At 39.2% G+C, this 17,218-nt stretch overlaps 1 protein-coding gene across 1 annotated transcript; it reads right to left on the bottom strand.

Moving 5' to 3' along the window:
• Nucleotides 1-904: 904 nt before the first annotated feature.
• LOC120518336 (ubiquitin-like protein FUBI) lies at nucleotides 905-14,876 on the bottom strand. Its single transcript, XM_039741081.1, has 5 exons — nucleotides 14,763-14,876; nucleotides 7,979-8,061; nucleotides 6,041-6,185; nucleotides 4,101-4,156; nucleotides 905-1,204 (listed from the first exon to the last, which is right to left on the bottom strand). Exons 2-5 carry the CDS (start codon nucleotides 8,051-8,053, stop codon nucleotides 1,079-1,081), a joined length of 402 nt encoding a protein of 133 aa, XP_039597015.1. The 5' UTR covers nucleotides 8,054-8,061; nucleotides 14,763-14,876; the 3' UTR covers nucleotides 905-1,078.
• Between the last annotated feature and the right edge of the window lie 2,342 nt (nucleotides 14,877-17,218).

Below are 17,218 nucleotides of genomic sequence, written 5' to 3'. Positions count from 1 at the left end.
ACAAGTCTAGTTGGATGTTCACTGGATATTAACATTTAAGTTAACTGTAATGGGGTTACTATTACCTCTCTCTGGTAAATGCCAGGCTTTTAAAGGCCTATAGGTTCATTCTAGCTAAAATGAAACCGTGTAGTTCTTAAACTAGTGAAGGAAAACAGCAGACATCAAAGTAAACCTCCTCCTTTCTGGAAAACCTTGAAATGTTGAACAACCACTTCTGTTGTCCTGTCTTCTCAGTGTATATACTGTAAGTAATTGTCCTTTTCATATAATCCTTTATTTATCAAAGTGGATTCCATTTCTTAAATAGCTTGTTTCATTTACCTTTACAGAAGTGTTGTGGTCCAGAATTCAAACCAGAATGTTAAGTGGGAGTCTCCTCAAGTGTCTCATTGAGAGCTGGCTCCACAGGGCACCGATATCTTTCGCAATCCTTTTGCAGACATTGTTTCAAAAAAGGAATATTTCAAGAAATTCCATGCTAATGCAACACTAGATTTCAATGTCTATGAGCAGCCAGCCATTCTTCTCTCCTCAAGTCACCTACAATTCCAATTCAAATTTTAGACTGGCTAGCAAGTTCCAGCATTTCCTACTTTACTACATCTTGTTTCACTCCTTCCTCCCCCACACTATGTGACTCTTCAATTCCACCCAGGGGGGTAAACGCTAACATTATACAAAGTTATTGTCCGATATACCTGCATTTTTATCAATATGCTGTTGCTGGAGTGTGTGAATTTATTCTTGGGATTAATACATCTATCTATCTTATAAGTCAAGCATATTATTTGTACAATGCAATTGCAGTCCTACACTTCAGAGACATCACGATTACTGATGTACCCCTGGCTACACGTGGCCTCCAACAGGAAAACCAAGCATTAAATTATGAAAGCAAGCATTTCATAAACAATGCTTTAATCAAAGTTTACAAAAAGTTACACTAAGCAAGTATTATCATCTGCATAATTTAATTGCACTGCATATCTACAGCGTTACATTTAGTGCAGAAGTGTCATTTTTTTCCCAGGCCACACAAAACCTTTCATTGATTCACAAGGTTGCAGTGTTTACACTATGAATTGGCATTTGGACCCTTTTTCTTGCCAAATGTGGGTACGACATTAACAAAACGGCGGTTGTATTGTATGCGTCGTTTTGCACGGCCAGTTTTCTTTTTCTTCTTCTCCTGCTTTTCCACCTTAAGGAAAAACAAAACAAAAATCACATTAGTGTCTCAATGTTTCTAGTTCATACCATGATCAAAATAAAAAGTAACAAGCAAGCTGGAATGGCTAAGAAATGTTTCATCCATATTTAAATGTGCCATCAGAACTAGTGGTTTCATCTATTTAGGCTTGAATGAAAATGTCACTTACCCAAGTCATAAGTTCATCATGAGAAAAATAAGGGCATATTGTTTTACAGTGTGTGAGCACTAAATTTCAAGCAGAAAGAAATGCCTGCAGCTGACTTTTCTACACACAACTTAATAGTGTCAAGAAATTAAAAGGTGGAAATACAGGCACAGCCTGTTCACATCCTTAATAATCAAACTACCACCACCCTGGAGGGGTCAACAAGAAAACTGGAACAACTCACCATATGATCCTACCTTAAAGTTCTGCTGTGAGGGGATTTTCAAATTTCTCAAATGGCGGGGGAAAAGTATATGTATATTAAATCTATATATATCTCACATTAGATGAGGTTTCCAGTGATTTTAGAGTCACATACTGCATTTGCATAATCTTAAGGAGTCAGAGGCAGTCATGATACATTCCTGTGACTGCCAGTTCTGTAGTCTGACATTTTTTTTTTTATCATGCCATTGAACGTGTGTGTGTGTGTGCGTAACAGAGTCAACAACCAAAGAGTGCTGATCTGGAAGTTCAATACATGATGCTGCTATGAAGAAGAAACAACATGGAAATTTTAGATCAGACAAACAGGAAAGGGGCTTGTAGTTCTGAAGGGCCAAGATTGTGGTTGAATTTGCCATACCTAAAAAGTATTTGTAGAGCACCGGGTCCATCACGCAGCATGCTATTGTCCATCTAAAAAAAGGGGCACAAGCTCAAGATACTCTGAGAATGTGGAAATGTGCTGCACAATCACTACAGAGTGGTGTGATTTCTAGTTGTGTAATCTGCCACACTCAGGCAAATTCATCCATTAACTTTGACATCCCATCCAATTTGAAGTTGTGAATTGTGATGCTCTTTCTCCGAGTAAGGTGTAGACGGGAGACCAAAGTCGATTGGTCTAACTCAGAACTGCCCGATGTATATTAATGTCTTCGGTTTGGCTGCCAAATGGTCTAGGGGACACTGTACAGTCGTTTCTTATACAGTGGGGTAAAAAAGTATTTAGTCAGCCACCAATTGTGCAAGTTCTCACACTTAAAAAGATGAGAGGCCTGTAATTTTCATCATAGGTATACCTCAACTATGAGAGACAAAATGAGAAAAAAAAATCCAGAAAATCACATTGTCTGATTTTTAAAGAATTTGCAAATTATGGTGGAAAATAAGTATTTGGTCACCTGCAAACAAGCAAGATTTCTGGCTCTCACAGACCTGTAACTTCTTCTGTAAGAGGTTCCTCTGTCCTCCACTCGTTATCAATATAAAAGACACCTGTCCACAACCTCAAACAGTCACACTCCAAACTCCACTATGGCCAAGACCAAAGAGCTGTCAAAGGACACCAGAAACAAAATTGTAGCCCTGCACCAGTCTGGGAAGACTGAATCTGCAATAGGTAAGCAGTTTGGTGTGAAGAAATCAACTGTGGGAGCAATTATTAGAAAATGGAAGACATACAAGACCACTGATAATCTCCCTCGATCTGGGGCTCCACGCAAGATGATCACAAGAACGGTGAGCAAAAATCCCAGAACCACACAGGGGGACCTAGTGAATGACCTGCAGAGAGCTGGGACCAAAGTAACAAAGGCTACCATCAGTAACACACTACGCCGCCAGGGACTCAAATCCTGCAGTGCCAGACGTGTCCCCCTGCTTAAGCCTGTACATGTGCAGGCCCGTCTGAAGTTTGCTAGAGAGCATCTGGATGATCCAGAAGAGGACTGGGAGAAAGTCATATTCTCGGATGAAACCAAAATAGATCTTTTTGGTAAAATTCTCTACTCGTCGTGTTTGGAGGAGAAAGAATGCTGAGTTGCATCCAAGGAACACCATACCTACTGTAAAGCATGGGGGTGGAAACATCATGCTTTGGCGCTGTTTTTCTGCAAAGGGACCAGGACGACTGATCCGTGTAAAGGAAAGAATGAATGGGGCCATGTATCATCAGATTTTGAGTGAAAACCTCCTTCCATCAGCAAGAGCATTGAAGATGAAACGTGGCTGGGTCATTCAGCATGACAATGATCCCAAACACACAGCCCGGGTAACGAAGGAGTGGCATCGTAAGAAGCATTTCAAGGTCCTAGAGTGGCCTAGCCAGTCTCCAGATCTCAACCCCATAAAAAATCTTTGGAGGAGTTGAAAGTCCATGTTGCCCAGCGACAGCCCCAAAACATCACTGCTCTAGAGGAGATCTGCATGGAGAAATGGGCCAAAATACCAGCAACAGTGTGTGAAAACCTTGTGAAGACCAACAGAAAACGTTTGACCTCTGTCATTGCCAACAAAGGGTATATAAAAAAGTATTGAGATGAACTTTTGTTATTGACCAAATACTTTTTTTCCCACCACAATATGCAAATAAATTCTTTGAAAATCAGACAATGTGATGCTCTGGATTTTTTTCCTCATTTTGTCTCTCATAGTTGAGGTATACCTATGATGAAAATTACAGGCCTCTCTCATCTTTTTAAGTGGGAGAACTTGCACAATTGGCGGCTGACTAAATACTTTTTTGCCCCACTGCAACTATAAAACATTACAAGTACACACACCAATACGAGTCCTGTGTTACTTTTGAGATTTACGTAAGTGAAACGCATACACAGACCAACTTTGTGCTTAAATGAAGAAGCAAACAGACTTCCAAGCCAGTAATGCCAGATGTAACCATCAAATTGATCCATATTACTGTATTGTTCTAATATTAAAAGATGTCTGTCTTACCTTTGGAGTCTGTCCCCTAACTTTGCCAGCTCGTGCCAAAGAACCATGGACTTTACCTTTAAAGACAAAAATTTGTAAATTCTGCATTAGACTTGCTTTTTCATATAAGATTTCCATTCTAAGCATTCAGACTGGTAAAATTTCCACTCAAACTGGCTGTACTTTTATCGAAGATTAAAAATAATGCCTCACAGGCAAACTGTCCTGGATATACACAAAACAGCAGGTATACAGAATTCTTGTAACACAAAGTACAATTAACCAAGGTCATTTTCTTTTCTCTTAAAATATTTTGTTGGACACCAGGGACAAACTAAATGGATAAAGAGAAAAAATACTTCATTTACATATTATCAACACATTTCTAGAATTCAAGCTGAAAAGTCGTAAAAGCTGAGCGCATAAATACGATTTAAGCACAATTCCCCAGGAGGTATTTCCTAAACATTACAAACACTCAAACTCACAACAAAGGTAAACTGCATTAATCAGGTTATTTAAGATTTATACCTGTGACATTTTAAAGTTTATTAAACATGCCTGACCAGGAAGAATGGAAAGACCAATTACTTAATTAGGCGGTGTTTTTCTAACTATTTTATTTTTCTAACTGCTAAAGTATTTTTTTTTATTAGACCTGAAACTAAGCTCTGTTTAAATCAGCTAATATAGCTACAAGGAAAAAAAACAAGTTAAATATCTGTTTCTCCCCCACTACAAAAAAACACGTTTTTAAAAAAATATGATAGAGGAAAAAAGTCATAGCTTAAAGGAACTTTTTTTGTACAAAAACTCTTTGGAACGTTTTACTTTCACTATTTGCTGCAAATAAACATCCCATGACACTATGACGTGCTTTCAATTTTCTGGGTTATCCCAAGATACTTTGTGATGAAAGGAACAAATTGTATTCAACATTTTTGAACCTCTTGCACTGCACTTCCATTTTAATGAGATTAACAAAAAAAAAAAAAAGTTTGCATAACAGATTTTACAAGTACTCATTTATTATAATAAAATAGTCTGGGATATACAATATGTCCTATGGCAAAATAGCATGGGATAACCAATTCTCTCCAATTTTTTTTTAAACAAAATTCAACACACCTGAAACAAGACTTTTGAAAGGTTTACCTCTGAAGTATACTGAATTAGATCAATAATCTAGCAGCAGGATTGTGACACATGTACCACTTTTGTGCCCCAAGCACATACAGTAGTGACTGGGATTGGGAAAAAAAAAAAAAATAAATAAAAATCAAGAACAATATTTCCAGCATTCAGATAACTATGTCTGCTTGGGAGTTTCCCACCACATTCCAAACGTGTATTTGATTAAATGGGGACTCTAAACTGGCCCTACAGTATGTAAACAAGTATGTCCTTCAGTGAACTTCCACGATATCTATCAAGGAATGATCTCCTCCCTTGTACCATGTAGCTCCTCAATACCTAGGGTACTGGACTGAAAAGGTTTAGAAAAAAAATACATGGAAGAGTAACAATGTTTCTGCATTTAGTTTCCCCTTTTGGTCAACTAATCACTCTGTAAGTATGACACGTGCCTCATAACTTTTTCCCCACATTGTATGTTCATTATTGCACATTAAGTTAACTTAATTCTAAACTGGGCTAATTTAAGTGTGCCCTGTGACAGCCTGGCATCGTGGCCAAGGCTGGTTCCCGAGTTCAATGTTGGCAGGTTTAGATCAGGTTCACACAAACCAGACTTGGATTATTTACATCTGAGAATAGAAGAATGATTGTTAATTGTGTACCTTAGAGTACTCTGAAGTATAAAATGATCACTTTGCACAGATAGGCAAGATGAAACACAGATCAATTATTAACAAATGCGATTTAAACCCAACAATCAAGGTTGGACATAGCACAGTTCAGCTCTACTGTTAATTATATAAAAAAAAAAAATCATCACACACCTCCAAGCATTCGCACTGCAACATCTAGAGTACTCTGCTCAGGAACACCACACTGGTCGATGAGTAAATGATCTTCCAAAGGGGTCCCAGAAAAAAGGACGACTTGATCATCCACAGGAAGTCCTTCCAAGGCCTCAATTTTGAGCTACAAAAAACAAACATCACAAAAACAATTTAAAAAAAAAAAGACAAAACCTGTAGTTCTATGAAAACAGTGTTTGAATGTTTCTGAACATTCGTGTTACTAGGCCTTTGTCAAATGAACAAAACACTACAAACTACTTGTTTTGTTCATTAACAGATTATCCACTCTGCTCGAGGGATGGGATAATATGAGGAACGCTCCAGTTTGTAAAGTTCAACTGAAGTTCTACGTTGCCATCTGCATTAATATTTAAGCAAATGTATCCAACCCAACCCAAAATTAATCTCACAGACGTTGGTTCAAATTTTTACAACAAGGATTAGGGAAAATTCCTAAGTACAGTTGCTTAGTATAATATGTTCATTGATGCAGTTTATGCAGCAATAATAAACTCTTAAAAACAGAAATTTACTGTTTTAAAATGGTCAAGTCAAACTACAGGCTTAAAATGCCAAGCAAATGTATTGGCACAATTATTACAACGTGAGCCGTGTAAGCTAGAATTCAAATGGGAGTGGGACAACATTTTTCCACTATGATACAAAAGACTTGAGCATTAATTACAGTCAGGTGCTACAACCAAAAAGAATTTAGTATTAAGGCATAATTACATTTATATTCTTTTGGCTTTCTGATGAATCAGAACATCATTAGTTACTTTGTTTTAATGTAATCTCGGTTTAGTCTGGTTTGTTTCACACAGCACTCCAATGCAAACCAGAACATCATAAACACCCCATGGGCATGTCTTAGCTTCATTTATTGTGTGTTGAGACTCTCCTGTCTTGAACACAAACCATTTCCAAACATGACCTCTGTTTTTCCTTTCAACATGTGGTGCTGTAGTATCACTACTGTTAGCCATTTTTTATATGTACTTTTTACTCGTGTTATTGTGGATTCCCGAGTAACTATCTACTTGCAGTTATGCACAAGTGCAGTACCAACTTTCACTCGCTACTACCAATACTGTAAAAAGCTGGTACCATTACATTTTTGGAATTCTGGTATGGTAAGGTTTGTGGGATATCCCTACAAAATACGGCTATAGAATAATTGACACATGAGTTGAATTAGATGGGTGTAAATAGTTTTCACCCAAGGATTACTATATCCATTTTAGTTCCCTCTCTTTTCTCTTTCTCAGATCGCTTTTTGGAAGGACGTCAGTTTCGTAGATTTTATGAACTGAACTTATGAAGTGCCTTTCCACATTTTCCTTCTTTGGAATAGCAATCACAGATTCACAGATCAGACAAACGCACTTCTATTGTGACATTGTGAGAAAAAAACCTCTTCCAATTCCACATCCTGCCTTGAATGCAATGCGATCTACCTGCACTACCTTTGCGATCTACCGGTCGATCGTGATCGACGCATTGGGCACCCCGTCCTAAATAAATTTGCTTCTTTAACAAATGTGGTCTATTAGAATATTTCATGCACTATTAACTATCTATTAACTTTAAAAATCTCTCTCTCGGTTAACTTGAACAAATACTGTCACATTTTCCCCCATTACATTTTTAAACACTGAAACCGTAACTAAAACAATGTTAGCACAAAAATGATCTTTTACAAAACCAGCAACTACTGCTCTGAAGCAGGTACACTTACGTGGGATAAAGCTAAACAAACAAAGGTAATATGCAAACCACTTTTATTATTTAAGAATGGGCACAAAAAAAGGTAGAAACATTTTCCACATGAACTAAGAGTCCATTTACCATCATCATCACAAGTAACATGATGCTGTAGTAAATACATTTTGACCCAGGACTTGTGCACTATACCTTAACATCTCTTATTGTGTCATGGCCCAAGAATTCCAGGGCATGGGTGTTCTGTGTTCGAACAAACAGTTGCATTTTCACACCTGTGGAAAGAAAAGAGCGATTTTCCATCATTAGGAAACTGGCAACAAAAGACAAATACAACATAAACGGTTTCAATTGATATGGACTTTGGCAAGGTGTTCAACTCGGTTAACTATATTAAGTCAACGGGAACTTTAAACAGTATGAGGATCACAATATGCTATCTGAATACTGACTACAAAATCTAAGCAAACAAAAATCCAAACAAAACTTTTGTTGTTGCCTTCCTCGTCAGAAGGGGCATCAGGGGCAGGATCATACCCTGGATGGAGTCCCTGTGGTTCCATCTTAACAAAACATACTTAAATTGCATGCATTGTTGGTGGCCTGATTCTGCCAGGGCACATCTTTCAAATATTTTTAATTCTACTTTTCCCCTGCAATAAAACTAAAATATTTCAAGGAGTATAGCAACTCTCCATCTGTATTCTGGAGGTCGGGGAAAGGCATACGGCATCAGCATCTGACTGTATAACCACGATTACCTGGCACATACAAAGACATGATTGCTGTTACAACTAATAGTACAGGCCATATGAAAAATAGAGGTTTCAGCCAGGTAACTTACCAACAAGCCATTCACCATGTTCAGTACCATCATGTCTGCCAAAGCTACTTTTCCTCAAAATAAATGAATCACGGGTTGACCCAGACCACTTGGCATCACAGGGGATTTATAACTTAAGGGAATGTCACTGCTCACAATTAACCAAAACAAAAAAAATTTAAAAAAAGCTTCATTCTCGCTAGGTGTCCTTATACCAATACAAGTGGACTGAAGTGCTCAATTATGTTAGAAGAAGTCAGACTCTGCTGCATATTGCCTCTTAATGTTGGCAAAAACACACACAGCATGCAAAGTTGAATGTACTGCATCGCCTGTCATTTAAATGGCTGGCAGCACAGTGGGCACGATGGAGTGAAGCTTGGTTGAGATTTTCCTGACCAGTCAGTCAGCTTCCTCAGAAATGACAACAGGTAGCCAATATAAACTAATGAAGAATACAGTGTGTACATCATATTTATCACTTTTGAGATGTAGCATGTTTGACACTTTAATGCACATTCAAATAAAGGCTTGATGATCTGTTATATGCGCGAGTTGTCACTTAGCTGGTTTGCCTGCATTTCCCAGGTTCATTGAAATGTTATGCATAGATGAGTCAGCGCACATTCTCCCATCAAGTTCTCTTTTATAAATCCTGAAATTTGTGTGGAAAGCTATGTATAAACATTCTGAGCCTGTTTTGCACACACACAAGTTTTATGTATCGGACCTCACCAGACAGTCACTTTTCAGTTTTTACTGTCAAGGAAATGTTGACAGGTACTAAAGGCATAACAGGTACTGCTACACATAAAGTTTCTTTCCTACTGAAGTCACTTTGGTAAAACACAGTCTCCGATTCATCTGTCTTTTCTAGATTTCTAAACTAATCCATCCTATCTAAATGATATTTTGTGATGTGTTATATACTGTGTTGTTTAATTCAATTATATGTGCCTTGTTATGTGTATGGATGTAGCATTAAGATAATTTCCCAGCAACTACACTGCCTAGCAATAAAGTTCAAAGCAGCAGTTACAAGGTATGTTCAAAAAATGTATTTGCCACACTATGAAAATAAAATCCAATGCTCAATCTCACACCATTACTTTTCAACACAATTCCCCCTTAACTTCTCAATTGATCCACTTTGCCTCCATGTTGTAATCCCTTTGGAAAGAAGTGTTCATCTTGGTCTTCCAGCTACACACTACCACCTCATTTAATGACTTTATTGTGGAATCATTTTTCTCCAGTGATGGTTGACCTGTGTTGCATGAATACCAGCCTGTGTATCCCAGAAAACTGTCGTCATGACCACTTCACAAACATTAAGTGGTATGGGGACCCCCTTATGCTTCCATTGCATAAACTCTTGCACGATTTCAGGTTTATGGTAGTGAACCGGTGTTTCATTTCCAGTAACAATCCATAAGAAAAATAAAACTGACATTTTCTCTAAAAATGTCCAAATTCTTGTAACTTAAATCTTAGTGAAATGCTTTTTGATTCAATTTCAGCATTTGCAGAACCCTTTGGAAAATGACCTTTGACATCATCAAATGAGAATGGATAATTGTGGAAAATATGCCTGCTGAAAAGCCTTGTCCATGGGCTAGAACATTAACCTCAACACGATGATCTTCCATAATCAAGGCCTCCACTTTCTGGCACAATTCTTGTTAAGATACTTCCACAAGGTACACCAGATGGGGGTGATTATTAATTGACCCTTGACCCCATTTAAATTCCTTGGTCCAAAACTTCACCTTATAGTACAAAGGGGCATCATCATACACAGCATTCAACCACTCAGGGATTTCCTTTGGTTTTATCCCATCCTTTTAAAGGAATTTAATGACTAGAGGATGCTACCAACCCGTCAGTTTCATCGAGGACTCACAGGTAGATGTGCGGAGCTCAACAGGAGTGCTAAATCACATAGGAGTCCTCCCCACTTCTTTTATTTTGCTGATAGATGTTTAACCGCCTGAACCATGTGAATCAGGTCACAGGGCTGCCAGATCTCACATGCAATAGAAATACCTAGTAACCACTATTTTTCTCAAAATTTTGTTTTTTTGGGTTTTTTTTAGGTTTTGGAGTTACTGCTTCTTTCCTGATGTTATAATGTAGTGCTGATGTCCAAATATGTCTTCATTCCAGTCATAGCAAGATGGAAGAAGCTAGTATTTATACAGTATTTTACATACTGCAAGACAAAACCCTAGCAACTCCACTGACCAATGAGGAAAGAACACCTACCAATGAAAACGTCAGATTACGATGAAGTGATTTAAATACTACGACTGCATTATTTAAATGGCTGGTGTTGTAGATTCTTTTATTAAAAAAAAAAGTGTTCTAGAAGCTCAGTAAAAATGAAGTCTACAGATCTTTAATTATAGGGACATCATTTTCACAATTTGCCGAAAACTTGAGAGATACTAGGTTTTTCCATAGTTGGTGAGAGTTGTGGTTTTCATACCAAATTTGGTTATTTTTAAAAGCATTGTACAGGGAACATTTTTGATTAGGTGGTGTGCATTTCTGTACTGTTTTAAACACCCTTAACCACCCCCACCATCGGCAAAACTCCAAAGGGGGGAACCTGCACTCAATAACACCAAGCTAACAGACCCAAAAATCCAAAAGATACCACTCTCATCTCATTTGAAGTCGACAGCATACTTCATTGGGCTGGTCAACGGTACCATTAGGTGGGTTTTCTGATGTCAATTAGCTGGAAATATTTTCCAGGACCTGGCAACTCTGGGTGTCACGACTGATTTGATTCCTGAACAAGCCACTACCCCAGATTCAGTCCACTTCTAATTCACTTGCGATTCTGTAACACAAGGGTTCTTAAACTATGGGACACCGGTTGTCCGAGTTTGGGTCACAGAGAGTCGTGAACTACAATGTTACTCCTCTACGATTTCGAGAAGTGGCCTGCGAAGGGTCGGCGTGGGCAGCTTAGGCAATTGCCACAGCTCCACTACGACCAGTGCCTGCAATTCCCCAAGTGTAAACTCCCACCCCCCAAAGGCGGTCGGTGGCAAATCTGCAAGGGGGGAAAGGGATCACAATCTATAGCGATTCTTCACACCCAATCTAAAACCGATTATCAGAGGCGATTTGAGGTATAGGAGACTCAAAAAACGCAAAACTGGATCGCAGGAAAGAAAAACACTACTGTCCTCCTCACAGCGTCTTATTTTAATTATGCATCGTAAATGTGTTATCATGCTTATATAAAGGCCCCAACTTTGTATAAGGAAACAGGAGAACAGCCTAGAAATTAACTTGTGTTCATTATATACATATACACACACACACAGGTCCTTCTCAAAAAATTTGCATATTGTGATAAAGTTCATTATTTTCTGTAATGTACTGATAAACATTAGACTTTCATATATTTTAGATTCATTACACACAACTGAAGTAGTTCAAGCCTTTTATTGTTTTAATATTGATGATTTTGGCATACAGCTCATGAAAACCCAAAATTCCTATCTTAAAAAATTAGCATATCATGAAAAGGTTCTCTAAACGAGCGATTAACCTAATCATCTGAATCAACTAATTAACTCTAAACACCTGCAAAAGATTCCTGAGGCTTTTAAAAACTCCCAGCCTGGTTCATTACTCAAAACCGCAATCATGGGTAAGACTGCCGACCTGACTGCTGTCCAGAAGTCCATCATTGACACCCTCAAGCAAGAGGGTAAGACACAGAAAGAAATTTCTGAACAAATAGGCTGTTTCCAGAGTGTTGTATCAAGGCACCTCAGTGGGAAGTCTGTGAGAAGGAAAAAGTGTGGCAGAAAACGCTGCACAACGAGAAGAGGTGACCGGACCCTGAGGAAGATTGTGGAGAAGGACCGATTCCAGACCTTGGGGGACCTGCGGAAGCAGTGGACGGAGTCTGGAGTAGAAACATCCAGAGCCACCGTGTACCGGCGTGTGCAGGAAATGGGCTACAGGTGCCGCATTCCCAAGGTCAAGCCACTTTTGAACCAGAAACAGCGGCAGAAGCGCCTGACCTGGGCTACAGAGAAGCAGCAATGGACTGTTGCTCAGTGGTCCAAAGTACTTTTTTCGAATAAAAGCACATTTTGCATGTCATTCGGAAATCAAGGTGCCAGAGTCTGAAGGAAGACTGGGGAGAGGGAAATGCCAAAATGCCTGAAGTCCAGTGTCAAGTACCCACAGTCAGTGATGGTCTGGGGTGCCATGTCAGCTGTTGGAGTTGGTCCGCTGTGTTTTATCAAGGGCAGGGTCAATGCAGCTAGCTATCAGGAGATTTTGGAGCACTTCATGCTTCCATCTGCTGAAAAGCTTTATGGAGATAAAGATTTCATTTTCAGCACGACCTGGCACCTGCTCACAGTGCCAAAACCACTGGTAAATGGTTTACTGACCATGGTATTACTGTGCTCAATTGGCCTGCCAACTCTCCTGACCTGAACCCCATAGAGAATCTGTGGGATATTGTGAAGAGCAAGTTGAGAGACACAAGACCCAACACTCTGGATGAGCTTAAGGCCGCTATCGAAGCATCCTGGGCCTCCATAACACCTCAGCAGTGCCACAGGCTGATTGCCTCCATGCCACGCCGCATTGAAGCAGTCATTTCTGCAAAAGGATTCCCGACCAAGTATTGAGTGCATAACTGAACATAATTATTTGAAGGTTGGCTTTTTTTGTATTAAAAACATTTTTTATTGGTCGGATGAAATATGCTAATTTTTTGAGATAGGAATTTTGGGTTTTCATGAACTGTATGCCAAAATCATCAATATTAAAACAATAAAAGGCTTGAACTACTTCAGTTGTGTGTAATGAATCTAAAATATATGAGAGACTAATTTTTATCAGTACATTACAGAAAATAATGAACTTTATCACAATATGCTAATTTTTTGAGAAGGACCTGTGTGTGTGTGTGTATATATGTGTGTATATATATATATATATATATATATATACACACATGATATAAACTGTCTTCCGATGCATCGCGTCTGAAATCCCAAGGGGTCAGGATAACACAATCGGCAGCGATATACTGTATATTTATATACGCAAATATATGCTGTAGTATATCAAAAGTATGGAATTATATATTTGTAATGCGATCAGTGAGGACTTCTCATAAAGGCCAGACTGTACATCAACCAAACGATTCGATTCACTTAAACGATATAAATTGATTTTATATTATATATATAATTATATAGATAGACAGATATTTGGTGCCCACCACCAGTGCTGGTTATGAAATGACTTCAAACTGCGCGTGTGCCCAAGTCAAGGCATGTCTGGTTCTCCATGGACAGGTTCAGATTGTAACACAAATGCACGATACTCGGGTCGATAAATTGCTGAACATCGCTCGTACAAACCGTATATAGCCGTTTAAGATGACATTTTTTAATTCAGCGTCATAAATCTTATCAACAGAATGAACTAAAAATCAAACTACAACAACTACTGTGTTCTTTTAGACGAGAGCGGCAAACACAAGACCCCCCTGGACGTGACGCAGTATTTTCAGCTGCGCTCGTTTACCAGCCACGAAAGGAGTTAAGGGGAACGAAGGCCTAGCCAGCGATTTATTTAATCGGCCTCTCGTATGTTCCGTTGAAAGCAGAACAGACCGTTCATGTTTTCAATAAAACGAATCCACATAACACCCTTAAAATTGTTCATAATCGTTTCAAAAAGAGTAAAGTTTCACGGGAGATAACGTAAACACACAATCAACTTCAAGGCCGAAAGTACATCAAGAGCAGATGTCGGGGGCTACCGACTCCTCGGCACGCCGACCAGGCAGCAGAAGGCGCGGAGCCAAATGGCCATTTAATGAAAACCTTCAGAGCAAGCAGGCGCTACTCTTCCGACACGATTCATTAAAAACCCGTCGCTGGGTTTGCCTTCATTTTAACAAATTGAAGCCCCGCGGAATTGACTTCCAAGACCTATACGTCTGTTCAAGTCGCTGGACCCTTCTGATTTAAAAAAAACTAAGTTTACTCGAAAAAAAACTCGCTTACTTCGTTTAGCGACACAGGAAGGCCGTTTAATGATGCTTAAAGTTAAAAAATATAACAGCGTAGGCTCTTTAAAAGTAAAAAATCTACTCACAAGTCTCGAGCGCGCCCCGCTTCTCCACGTAAACACGCAATAAGAATCTCGTCACGTCCGCCGCGGCCCTATGTCTTCAACTTCCGTCAACGTCATGACGACGCCTCACGGCCTAGCATGTAACCGCTTTTTTAAATAAAATAAACTTAAAGTAGTCGTAAACTGTTTAGCTTCGTATTGTCTATGAATACAGTAACTGCGCCAGTTATTAGGCAGACCTGCACACCTGTTTATCTGTGTAATTATCTAATCAGCCAATCGAGTGGCAGCAGCGTAATGCACACAATCCTGTAGAATCAGGTCAGGAGCTTCAGTTCATGTTCATGTCAAACACCAGAACGTGGAGAAAATGTGACCTCAGTGATTTCATCCGTGACATGATTGTTAGTGCCAACCAGGCTGATGTGAGTATTTCTGTCACTGCTGATCTCTTTGGATTTTCATGTACAGCAATCTCTAGACTTTACTGTGAAAAACAAAAACCTCCAGTGAGCTGCGGTTCTGCAGATACAAAACCTTGATGAGAGAGGTGAGTGGAGAATGGCCATACAGGGTTGAGCTGACAGTAAGGCCGATAACTACTCTGTACAACGGTGTTGAGCAGAAAAACATCTCAGAATGCACAATATGTCAAACCTTGAGGTGGAGGGGCTACAACCGTATAAAACCACATCGTGTTCCACTCCTAAGAGCCAAGAACAGAAAGCTGAGGCTGCAGGGGGCACAGGCTCAGCAAAACTGGACAGCTGAAGACTGAAAAACATAGCCTGGTCTGATAAATCTCCATATTTGCTGAGGCAAACAGATGGGTAGGTCCGAATTTACACAAGCAGCATGAATCCATGCACCCACCCTGCCTTGTGTCAAGAGTCCACACTGCTGCTGATAGCGTAATGGCATGGGGAAGGTTTTCGTGGCACACTTTGCAGTCTGTTGATGCCTAGCAATCATCACTTGAAAGCCATGGCCTAATTGAGTATTGTTGCTGACCACATTCATGACCACAATATACTCATCTTCTAATGGCCACTTCCAGCGTGATATTACATCATGTCAGAAAGCAAAAGTCACTTCAAACTGGTTTCACGAACACGACTATGCGTTCAGTGTTCCTCTGTGGCTTTTTCAGCCACTGGCTCAGAATTGAACAGAACACCTTTGTGATGTGGCAAACAGGAGAGTCGCAGAATGAAAATCCAGCTGACAAATCTGACGAAATTGTGTAATCATGTCAACATGAACCAGAAATCTCAAAGAATCGTTTCCACCATCTTGTGGAATCTGTGCCACTAAAACTGAGGCTGCTTTGAGAGTAAAAGGAGACCATGGCCAGTATTAGTATAGTGGTTCTAAGAGTTTGACCAGCAAGTGAATATGTCTGTGTGGGTGTGAAAACATACAAAAAGTACATGGAAAAATGTTACCGGCCTCAAGTCCAGGGACACCTGTGCCACGAACCATTGTCACTACAGGGGGTAGCCACAGCAATATGGTGCCAAAAGTGTAAAAGAAGAACCTCTGACCACACTTTTCTTTGTTCTGATTGCTATAGAACTACTTCAGTCTCTGCCTTGATCAACAAGATGATCAGTTCAACATTGGTACATACCAATTTAATTTTCTGAACAAAAGTGTAAATACATTTCCTTTCATTAAACAATAGTATTGTTTTCAGCTATCAAGAAGTACATATACCACTGTTTGGTGATTAGAAACCAATGTCCTCAAAATGTGTTAATTTTTCAAGGTTCTGTATCACAGTATTGTATACTGATGGGACACCAATCAAAGCAGTCTGAGCTCCAAAGCAGGTGACTCTTTTGCAAGACAGGTAAATTATCTATTATCCAGTAGGCAGCCATCAACCACATGTAACAGAATTATTCAGGAAATACACCTTTTCACTTATAATCCCAATCTCAAACAAAGAATGCCTATTCATCTCCTGGCTTTTACTGTACATTGATTATTTATATGTGTTTTTCTTAAAGGAACACACAGAAATGTCTTTTCCTTTAAACACTAATTTCTAGCCCATTACAATTAAGTCTTTTTAAAGCAACGGCCAGACATCTGTTTAATGACTAGATATCTATTGTGTTTATATTAAAAAAAAAAAAAAACAGTAAAAGACAATCATTTTAATCTTTTATTAAGTTTTTTTTTCCAGTTGTGCAGAACAAAACCAACCATTATGCTTCCACAGCTAAGTAAGTATTAGTCATATCCTCAGCTCTGACACACAAATTGCTCATTGAGATGAGCAGAGGTGGACTTGAAGGGGGTCCTGGGGCCTGAACCATTGTTTGGGCCCCACCTAGTTGTTGTACTCAGGAACAAAAAAAACTAGCATGTGTTCTCAAAGCTTAGCAGTCACCTAAACTTTGGCCCACAAGGCCAATGGGGAAGAAGGAGAGCCAAAAGACCAACCAATCAGGCCAGGGGAGAATCCCCTG

Source organism: Polypterus senegalus, chromosome 18 (assembly GCF_016835505.1).
Source record: "Polypterus senegalus isolate Bchr_013 chromosome 18, ASM1683550v1, whole genome shotgun sequence".
NCBI classification, from domain to species: Eukaryota; Metazoa; Chordata; class Cladistia; order Polypteriformes; family Polypteridae; genus Polypterus; species Polypterus senegalus.
The sequence above is the reverse complement of the archived record's forward strand: the minus strand, read 5'-3'. Positions and strand labels throughout refer to the sequence as shown.

Coding starts and splice junctions, on each gene's coding strand:
- LOC120518336 (XM_039741081.1), bottom strand. CDS start 8,053: ATGCAACTGTTTGTTCGAACACAGAACACCCATGCCCTGGAATTCTTG. Junction 6,186..7,978: donor ACACAATAAGAGATGTTAAG/GTATAGTGCACA, acceptor TGTTTTTTGTAG/CTCAAAATTGAGGCCTTGGA. Junction 1,205..4,100: donor TTAGGGGACAGACTCCAAAG/GTAAGACAGACA, acceptor TTTTTCCTTAAG/GTGGAAAAGCAGGAGAAGAA.